This window comes from Periophthalmus magnuspinnatus, chromosome 12 (assembly GCF_009829125.3).
Source record: "Periophthalmus magnuspinnatus isolate fPerMag1 chromosome 12, fPerMag1.2.pri, whole genome shotgun sequence".
NCBI classification, from domain to species: Eukaryota; Metazoa; Chordata; class Actinopteri; order Gobiiformes; family Gobiidae; genus Periophthalmus; species Periophthalmus magnuspinnatus.
Window position 1 is genome coordinate 12,959,458 of NC_047137.1, and position 11,266 is coordinate 12,970,723.

Sequence of the window (11,266 nt, forward strand, 5' to 3'; positions counted from 1 at the left end):
ATCACACAAATATCCTCATAAGGAAAGTGTCTTGATCAGCGACACAATAGCAGTATGTAATGGAGGAGGAAGTATTGGAACCGGCAACATTTCAGTCAATGCTTGTGACTGAAAATGGAATAAAATGGCTTAATTCTGCCTGAAACCTTATTTCAAATAGAGCTGCTAAACCAGGCAGTACCTGGAGGAATAGAGAAAAGACTGAGGAGGGAGGAGGGGCGGGCTTTGGTGGTATAAGAACACTGTGATTGGTCTAACAGGTATCCACAAGTTCACCCCTGTAGCCAAGTGTTGGTAATCAGAAACACCTGGATGAAATCAAGGAACTTCTTTGTGATGTTATGTAGTATTTGAAATTGCAGTAGCCATTGGAGGCAGCACAGACTTGACAGTTTTTGCCCAAAAAGCTGCAAATGTTTTCACAAAAATTGCCAAAAGTAAGCAATTTTAACTTGTACGCGTTGTAATCGTAGATGAAACGACAGGACAGTGTTTGTTGACCTTCAGCTTCTTCTTCCTTTCCATTTTCCATGTATCTTCTCCACGCCCACGTCCTGGCAGCGCTCGGTACGGACACTGGCACAAGAACAAGACCCCCGGAGAGTACCGCACCGGACCGCGCATCATGGTCTTCATCATCGGGGGCGTGTCCTTCAGTGAGATGCGCTGTGCCTACGAGGTTACACAGGCCAACGGCAAGTGGGAAGCCATCATCGGTGAGTCGCCAAATATGGGTGTGGGCGGGGCTGGACAGGAAACGCACAGGAAGTCATCGGTTAGGGCTGGGTACCGTTTTAACACCAATATTAGGACAGAAATGATACCTTGTTTTCGATACCAATACTTGATTTAGATAACTTCACTCTGTGTTTTGATACCAAAGACTTTAAATTGCCTTTGATAACTGTAAAAATCTGTATTTACGCATTTTAATATGCACTCTTAAGATTGCCAGGTATCAAAACAAGGTATCAAAATAAAACAATGTATTGTTTTTATTACCTGACAGCACCTTCTCCTTCGCCACAGTTACCATTAGTATATTCATGTTAATGCCTTAAATACAGGATAGGGTGATCCAGCTAAAATCGCAGGCAAATTCAGGATTACAACATCAATTTAATTTCTAATGTGTCTAGCGTCTTTGTATTACAGTAAAGCAGTTGTTGATGTTAAGTCCCTGTGTATGTCTGTGCTAACGCTAGGCCAGTCCTCGTGGTCTCTCTCGACTCTGTTGCTTCTGCCCATGTCTCTAAACCAACTGTTGTCTTTGATTTTCAGTGACCACGTGTCTGTTTCTGTATAACTCAGTGAATGTTTGTGTGTGAACAGACAGGGAGAGGTGTGGGCTTTTGGAAATCACACTTCTGTGCTATTTTAGACATGATACAGTAAAATGATCCTATTGATACTTTGCAGCTGATGTCATCAGCATTGCCTGGGAGGTGAAGCTAACTAGAGGCACTGTTCTGTCTGAAGCTCTGTCAGTCAAGTTAGTCTTTGATCTGACTCACTCCCCCAGTGTGATGTCACTGCAAAGTAGCAATAGTGGGGCATGATTTCAAATAACAAATCAAAAGATAGTGAATAAAAAATATGAATACACTGATGAAGCACATGAGTGCTTTTGCGGCCCGCACACGCCCCCTGCCTGTCAGTGTGTGTATGTGTCTGTGCGTATGTGTCTGTGTGTATGTGTGGAGGGGCTGGACCGCGTGGGGAGGGGCTCGTGCTGACAGACCAGTGGTGAAGCCGGCTCTGTTCCTCCACAGGTTCCACCCATTTGCTCACTCCCACCAAATTCTTATCGGACCTGCAGCACCCCGACTTCCGAGAGTCCACTAGGGTGTCCTTTGAGGACGCAGACGCCTCGGCCGAGTGAGGCAGAGGCACACACACAAAGTAAAGGCAGCCGCCTGAAGCCCTGTGCCCCAGCCCCAGGGCTTCTGTTCTATAGCCACACTGTTTGTGCTCCACCCCTGTGCCCGGGGATGGACCTCTGCCCTCACAGCCTGTGCTGCACCACACTTCTGTCTTTACTATATTGCTATGGTACAACCAAACAAGAATCACATTTAAACAAGCAAATGAATAAATGTCCAACAATCAGTACAACATCTGTATAATGCACCAAAATGTAACCTTAATATCAAATGGGGTCACGCTTAAGGGTCCTATGTTACGTAAAATTGACTCTTATAAGCTTTTGTTTATATTAGAATGTTGTTACATTCTCAAAAGTAAATCCAGATTTGTGTTTTGTTTCATTCACACATTTGAGCCATTTTGCATTGAGACTGTCTATGAATGTGAATGAAACAAAACAGAACTCCAGATATCTCTTGATGAGGAAACAGCATTATATCATAGATCAAATATGTACGTAATACAGGCCCCTTAAAGGTTGTGGGTTTTGGAAACAGTGCTAAAATTTACAATCGATAAAAGAAGAAATATTGGTTTCTGAATCGTCATGTGATCCTTTCAAAGTGTATACGTACCTATAGAAGTGATATTTACAGTATGAATAAATACTGATAAGCAGACAGGAGCTGGTGTGCCTGGCCCATGAGTGGAGGTCCATTCCTGCCTCATTTCTCTTCTGGCTGCATTAAACCTGCCTAAGCCCGTTGAGCCACGCCTGGTTTAATGTGTCCCTGAGATCCATCGTCAGTAACACTTCCAGAGGCGTGTAGGAGCAGCCCTCATGTCGCTGAGGACTTCAAACTATGGACCATCACTGTGTTCTGTGCTCACCACTCAGGACCTGTCTGCAGAGAGACTACAACCATTACAATTGTTTCAGACAGCGATAAAGGTTACGGTTTGGATAATCCTAACGCCCTAGCCATAACCAATGTGTGGACGACGCTGCCCTCTGACGTCTCTCTGCTGACACTCTGAGGCTGTAGCCCTGCTCTGCCTGATCTGCTTTAGCGCCAACTAAACAGCGCCCAATCTACCAGACCCCACCTACTAATCCCCCCTTCAGAATTTACCTCTTTACACAACATGAAAAACAGTTTGATAGTAAAGGGTCATCATAGACTACATTAATAGATTGCAATAAACTACGTTAAGTTTTTAGCTAGGCCTCTGTGTTAGCCAGCGTTTTTTAATTGCCAAATGAGTATAAAAACATTTCAGCAAACATTTAGCTAAGTGGCAATTAGCTAATGTGTTTTAAGTTTTTACAACACATGTGTTTTTAAAATGTAGGACCATGTTTTTACAAGAGACAGATTATCATGTATTTGAAACATGATAATTACATTGAAATTATATTGAAAGGGTGTATCATGTTTGATACATATTTATTTATTTAGATAGTTTTTAGTTATTTTTGCATTCTTTTACAGTAACTCATGAAAACATGACCATAACTTGTAAAAACATAACCATCTTAACCAACATTAATTAAAAGAAATGTGATCATACAATGTAAAATCATAAGAGAAGAGAAAAGTAAGAGAAAAAATGTGTCTGTAACTTATAAAAACGTGAACATTTATTGCAAAAGTAGAACAGTACCTCATAACAACATGGCCAACATAAAACATTTTAAAAACATATCAGTAATTTATAAAAATGTGACCATATCCAACTTAAGAGTATCCATGTATTTGAACAGCATAAAAGTAACTTGTGACAGTCATAAAAACTTGACCATCTATTGTAAAAACCATAACAGTAACTCATAAACTCGTAAAAACATGGCCAAACCTTTAAAATAAGTACCAGTGATTTATAATTTGTAGTTTATATACTGTAGATCATACCTGGACAATAGAGGGATTACACAGGGTAATTTATAAAAATGTGACCTTGTAAAAACATAACAGTAACTCATAAAAACGTGAATATATCGTGTAAACACAGAACTCTTAAAAACATGACCATATATTGTGAAAACAGAACAGTATCTCAAACTCCTAAAAACATGGCCAAATCTTTTCAAAACGTAACAGCAGTTTTTTTTTTTTTAAAAAGTGACCAAATCATGTAAAAACATGACTATAACTTAAAAGCTTGTATAAATATTGTGAAAACGTAACAGCAACTCATAAATGTATGAATGTCCAAATAGCCAAATCTTTAAAAAAATGTAACAAGTAATACAGAATTTATAAAAATGTGACCAGATCTTAAAACATACCTGTAAAAACATAACCGTAGCTCGTAAAAATGTTAAGATATTTTGTACGAGCGTCACATTTTCTTATGAGATCAGGACAGTATCTTGCAAAACAAAAAGGCGTCATTACATTTGTTAAACTGTGATGATTAATAAAAAAAAACATTACTGTTCGTGACCATATTTTATGAATAAAGGTGATAAAATGAAATGTATTTATACATTTGGCAGGAACATGTTTGTCGACCCTTGACACTTTCAGAGGCCTTTGAGACACATGTGAGTTCACACACAGACAGTAGGACGATGTCTCACCTCTGATAAAGTGATCTCGCTCCAAACCAGCGGGCGTCCTGGTTTCTCCGTAGTCTCTCTGAGCAGTATGGCTGAGCACACAGCATACTGCCACATGTCCGTAGTAGCACTTTGTGACAGAACCAGTCTTTTCCTTTGGTTCTGCTCTGTCCGACGGAGCAGAACCCTGTGGTGTGAAGCTGTTGTGTTTCACGAAGCTGCCTGTTTAAAGCGGCAGAGAAGCGGACAAGCCTCTCCTGTTGAACTGTGTGTAGATCCCACTGACAGCAGAAAGCGGAGGACACACTCCCGTCTTCACTTTACAAATGGTCTACTGCTCCTGTTTTTATAGCAAGTTATTCAGCACAAATCGAGTTATAACACCCCAATATCTAAAAATCTATGAGAGACATTCTGCTAACTTTACAATGGAGCCATGAAACAGTGACCACTCGCCACTAACAAGACCGACACTTTAATTTAAAATCCGTCATTGTAAGTTTAAAGCGTAAAAATGTCTATTGGAATAATTAATGGAGAATTTACTTTCAGAAGTGCAGCAGTCTTTGAAGTGGGCGGCACTGTTGAGCTCTACAGAGAAGCACATTATTTGTAGAAGCCATTTTCTACACCAAGATGTTTGTTCAGAAAATTACTATTATTTGTGTCACCTTTTTAATATTTCCTAATTGAAATCTAAAGCCTACATTTAAGCCATTTGACACAAAGATCATATCTGACAATAGTCCGTTTGATATGAATACTTTAAAACTGATTGGAGGTATTTTGTGATATATATGTAGAGTATTTTGACTTCATTATAACCCTAAATGTCACACGTGCTCTTAGGGGCTCCTGACCTCTCTTCCGGCGTCCTCTCTTTTTCCTGTCAGTGGTGGACCCAACCCTCATTCCCCATATCACTGTGACCAACTGCGATGGGCTTGCCTCTTCCTCTTCCCCTTAACCCTAACTACCTTTACAACTACTGCTACTACTAATACTTCTACTACTACTGCTTCCAATACTAATGTTTCCCTGGAAACACGCAGCTTTGTCCGAGAAACAAACCCTGTGTCTGATATTTGAGCTGACTGTGTTGAACAGGTCTGAAGAGGAGTAAAGTCAACTGAATATATTAAATTTTTCATTAGCTCAAACAAAAAAAAAAACAAACAAACTGTTGGCTTTAGTCTGAACCAGCACCTTTCAAATGTCCTTTGTCTTAAATGTGTCTTCAGCTGTCTCTGTCATCTTTGTTTTTATTTTGATTAATTTTATTTGTAATTATTTGATTCTAGAGAGCACAAATATTAAACATGTAGTTCCACACACCATTTTAGTGCTAAGTTGTCACTGCTTGCATGTGCACCGTTTCCGGCACCTGATTGGTTGTCGTTTAAAATCATAAACAAATCACAGCTGAAGTGAGTCAGTTCACCATCACTGCTGCTGCATCAGTCCATAGTGTTAGCCCTGCTTTCATTTCATCATCATCACCTTTGATAAAGACTTATATTGGGATATGGAACTGATTCAAGGTTGTCCGGGAGACATTTCATTGGATAGTTGAAAAAATGACAAATTCACATACTGTTTTTTGGTTTAAAAAATAAAAACGGTAAAAATCATGACTGAAAACAGACTGATACATCCTCTTTTCCAGTGTTTTATTAGACTTGACTCTGTCCAAACCTGACGACATATTGACTTTTGTACCTCACAGTTATATTTACAGATACAGATGGACTGACTTACTCAAGAGGTTAGTTACCACTTTAATCTCAACTATTTTACTATTTAACTGTGTGTACATACGATGCAATGATGTAATGATAAGTAACTCTCCAACTTTGTCCAAAAATATTATGTTATAAAGCAAAAACTGTCAATACAAGATGATCAAAAGTGTCCAAAAGCCTAAAAAAAAGTCGTACTGTGGAACACTTTACCAAATAAACACAATTTGATACAAGCACGTTTTATTGGTGTAAAATACTTTAAAAATGCAGCCTTACTGTGAGCAGAGCTGACTCCTAACTGGCCTGGAGATGAGCTTGCTTCCTTTGTCATAATCCTTAGACTGGTCATTATAAAAAAAAAAAAAAAAAATGTGTAGTGTTACATCTTATTTTGATAATCACTGCAAAAATACCATTCTTATTATTAGTAGTAAAATGCAAAAATATTAACTCCTTACAAGCGGTACAGGCTCGTCGAAGCCTCTCAAGGCGCTACAATATAGTGATTATTACTATTACTGAACTATAAGCAAACTGGACTGGACTACACCCACGCCGGACTGGATTAGATTCACACTGGACTGTACCCACACTGGATTGGACCACAGCCATACTGGACTGAACTACCCCTAAACTGGATTGGTCTACACTCATACTGGACTGGACTACACCCATACTGGACTGGACTACACCCATACTGGACTGGACTACACCCATACTTGACTGAACTATACCCACACTAGTTTGGACTACACCCATACTGGACTACACCCACATTGGCCTGGACTGTACCAACACTGGACTGGGCTATTGGAATAGACGCACACTGGACTGGACCATATCCACACTGGACTGGACTACACCTATATCATTTCCCACTTTAGAGCCCATCCTCACTGATCGACACTTTCTCCATCCCAGCAGCCACGCCCCATCCCGCACTGTAGCCTCCACCCGAGCTGAAAACACATTTATGACACTTACTTCCTGTATATTCATTATTTAACCGTTTTAAAACCCGCGCTAACTGTGTGCTCTCTCTGTGCCCAGGATCCACCCACATCTTCACCCCCACCAGCCTCCTGGAGCAGCTCAAGGCCATGAACAAACCAGACGAGGAAGTGGCCAGCTAAAAACCCTCCAATCACTGCTCTCCTCCTCGGCTTAACCCCGCCCACCCTCGCCAAAAAACCCCACCCCTCAAACCCTACCCCAAAAGGCCCCTCGTTATTCGTGTATGCATCTTGCTTGAGAAGAAAAAAATGTCGTCATAACTGTAGAAGATTTAAAAAAAATATATAATGTTGTGTCAAAGAATTGCAAGTTAAACGGACGCAACTATGATCACAACCCGAGGCCATTGAAAACCTGTTGTACCAAATTGTAAGACTTATTTATTTTTTTCAGTTTAACTTTTCGGTGTGAACTTTTTGCAGAGACTTGGAGGAGAGACGTTTTGAGAGTTCGATGTTGTAAAATATATCATATCGATGAAAACATGCAATATATAAATCTATATTTCATCTGAGAGCTCCGCCCCCTTCCCCCTTGTCGAGGTGTTCAATCCAGTAGCATGCTTGGAATCGTTTGGACTGTTGCTGTGTTCGTATCCGGATGTCCTGGGAAATGCAAACGTTGAAAAATTGTTGTGTTGAAAATTCTCGCTGAAAATTTACGTTCCGAGTGTTGAATTTGTTATATGCAATTTTAGCTTTGGATAATGGAATGTTGTCCAAAAGGTCCCAAAAAAATTCAGGAATAGAGAAAATTTATCATAAATTTTAAGTTTTAGCTGTAGGTTAGGTGATGCTGCACTGTAAAAATGAATGGAAATATTGAGTATTTTTGACTATCTTTGATTAATTTACTTATTTGATCGAGAATAGTCAAATTTTGTGTTAATTGTAAGATGGTATGACTGGTTTAAGTTTTAGTTCGTGTTATTTTAAAGCTAAATTATTTGGCAGTGGAATTAGAAAACATCAAAAATCAACTTTCTGACACCGCTTGCTGAAAATTTAACTTGAAATACAAAAAAAAAACTTGAAAAAAAATTATGATGTTTCACTAAAATAATCAAAAATTTCCAAATACTTTTTAATACTTTTAAATACTATTTATTTATTTTATTTTAAATAGCTATTCTTTTTGCCGTGCATACATAGACCATATATGGGGCTAACCGTGTCTGTTCAACACTTCTGAACCCTCAATTTTCAGTGAAACTATTTTATGAAACGCTTGTCTAATCAGCAGCAAACCACGCTCTGTAAAGTCAAGACTGTAAAGTATTGTCTCCTATTTTTCATTTAAAAAATAATCTTCAAATTTAAATGTATATCGGCCTGTGCTTGCTAATTGTTAGGGCCGCCATATTTGGGACTTTGTTTGACCGGACCATGCACTCTAGTGTCGTGTGTAAACCCTTAGTTGCCGTTTTAGCGTCTCAATGTTGACTGGTGATTTTTCAGACTGTGAAGTAGTGATATTTTACTTTCAAAAATGCTCATGTGAAGCTAGCTAATATGTTGTGATGTAGCCGTAGCTTAGTTTGGGAATAAAAAAATAGAAATAAATAGGCCAATAACTTATTCTTTACCTCTGGTGCAATGTAGACCCCGCCACAACGGTGAATGGCTTTGCGAAAATTAACCTTTTACTTTCCCCTGGCCAAACGAGTTGTAATTTTGCACTATACGCGTTTGTTTTCTGTGCTGCGAACGCTTGGATTGTGTTGATCCTTTGGTTGTTTTTTCGGGTTTGCTGTCTGTTGTATAGGGCTGATTCCACACACTGGTTCCTAAAGATTCCTTAGGGGGAAACATGGGCCTGTCCGGTCCCGCTCAGCTCTATTGGGGTTGTATGTTTGCGAGTGTTGAAGCACAAACAATACTTCCATGTGTACTACATGTATAAGGCTGTCAATAAATTGGCTTCCATCACCTCACCGGCTCCACTTAATATCACATGATTTTAATGTTTCAGGGAACTGTGTGTAAGATTCAGATTTTAAACTTTAAATTTCATAAACTTGACTGAAATAGATTTAACCTGATATGAGATAAACATGTTCAAATATAGCTTTTACTGATGACAATCCGGGTTATTTGATCTGGATCGTCACTACCTAAACTCCAACACCTGCAGACAATCATTAATCAGTGCAACCTCCACAGCTTCATGAGTGAATTCTGGAGGTTCGGTGCGTTTTATTGTATTTTATACGTTTTATATATATATATATATATATATATATATATATATATATATATATATATAAATAATGTATTTTAAAGGACAAGTTAGACACTCTCTGACTAATGGATAGACAAAGATGTACTGCAGCAGAACACTTTTAGCTAAAGTTTCACTTTGCTGATACACAAAAAGCTCCACATTTCTCACTGTCTAGAATGACATTGTGTTTGACATTTTCAGGCTGTTGGCGCAGACTGGCAGCCGTGTTCTTATTGGCACAGCGAACCAGTGACGAGCAAAATGTAGTGAATGGTGAAAGTTCTGTGGAGAAGTGACTTGCCCAGGGACACAACAAAAACAGGATTAAGTATATGTTGAGTTGATCGAGCCATTTTGTGGCCAATAGACAGAATTACAATTACAGAATTTATAAATATTTAGCAAAATCTTGCTAAAGTTGATAATGTGTAAGCACTTGGAGGTGGAGTGAAAACATCGTAAACATTAGTGCAAAAGTCTTTTTATTTTAACAAATGAGAATAGGTAAAAATACAGTATCTTGCAAAGTATGAAATAATGGTAAAATATAACATTAAAAAAATATAAAATGACAATATAAAAACATACAGACGAATACTATTTGACAAGACGAGTTTAGTTTATACAATTGTGCTAAATCTATCTGCAAGTAGCAATAACATAAGAACAGTGAGAATCCAGTGTAATTCTTATTTCCCTCAGTGCTTTTCTAAATACAGTTCAAAACAAACACAGCAAAGACACGCTGCCTTTGAGTTCACTTTTATTTGTTTAGCTTCAGAGGAGAATGTGAGCTGCAAGTGCCTTTAACCACGTACATTTGAAATAAAATGTGCAGTTTTATTTTTTTAATTTTTTTTAAGAATGAGAAATCAGAATCAGAACATTAGGTAAATGTATTTTGACTCCTCTCTCCATCTCTGGTTAGAATTTTAAAATCCCAGACGTGAAATTAAATTCTTAATGACTAATTATTAGAAACAAAAATATTTCTAACTACATCTGCGTCTACAGATTCAATCAATATGATCAGAAGTCAAAGCTCTGCTCTGGAGCTGTACGGCAGGAGTCCCTCTGCCACAGGGTCAGGGATAACACACTCGCACTGGCCCTGAGAGTGCACACTAAACTACATTACAACTGTATAAAACATTCTGCTGGTTCAATCTAAACCAAGACATTGTTTAGAACGACACAACTTTAAAAGAGTCTATTTACACCTATATTTATATTAGTACATATTTGAGGACAGTGATAAAACGCCAGGTGACAAATTGAGGTATTTTTTGATGATTAACATAAATATACAGAGTGATTTCTCTGTCATCATGTAAACAGAGGATACAAAGTGGGTGAAGTGTCTTGCCCAAGTGCACAACACCAGAATCTGCCTCAGCCAAGTTCAAACTCACTTCCAACTACAACGCCTGTGTATTTTAGTTGAATAAATACAAACTAATGAGTCCAAAATGTTGCTTGGCTACAGGTGACGTTACAATTTTCAACACGGCTAATCATTTATAGTGGGTCTAATTTATCAAGCAAAACCTTAAAGCTGCACTACGTAACTTTCCAATCCCACACTACGGCATTAAACGCATCTATTTTGCCTTTATTCAATTACAAGTGTTTTTATTGCTCAAAAATCCATTGGAAAACATACATTCTTACTACTATACGTGTGTCTGCAGATGTGAGATGAGATATGAGGAACAAGACAGGCAGAAAAGTTACACAGTGTACCTTTAAATGGATTCTGTTAATTATGTTTCAGTGAAATGTGAACTGAAGAACATTTGAATGAGCAGCAAAACGTCTTCACTCCTACAACTTTTTGACAACTTGAAATGAGTTGTCT

The 11,266-nt window shown here is 38.4% G+C and overlaps 1 protein-coding gene across 2 annotated transcripts in view; it reads left to right on the forward strand.

The window, feature by feature from the left end:
• The window catches only part of stxbp1a (syntaxin binding protein 1a), a 35,562-nt gene extending 26,426 nt beyond the window's left edge, over positions 1-9,136 (forward strand). The window contains exons 18-20 of one of the 2 annotated variants that reach the window (XM_033976279.2): positions 562-716; positions 1,773-1,902; positions 7,222-7,302. In XM_033976279.2, coding sequence (XP_033832170.1) covers positions 562-716; positions 1,773-1,882 — 265 coding nt within the window. In that variant the 3' untranslated portion in view covers positions 1,883-1,902; positions 7,222-7,302. Of the gene's footprint in view, positions 1-561; positions 717-1,772; positions 1,903-7,221 lie in introns of both variants that reach the window. The other variant, XM_033976280.2, reaches the window with a different exon arrangement.
• Positions 9,137-11,266: the final 2,130 nt, after the last annotated feature.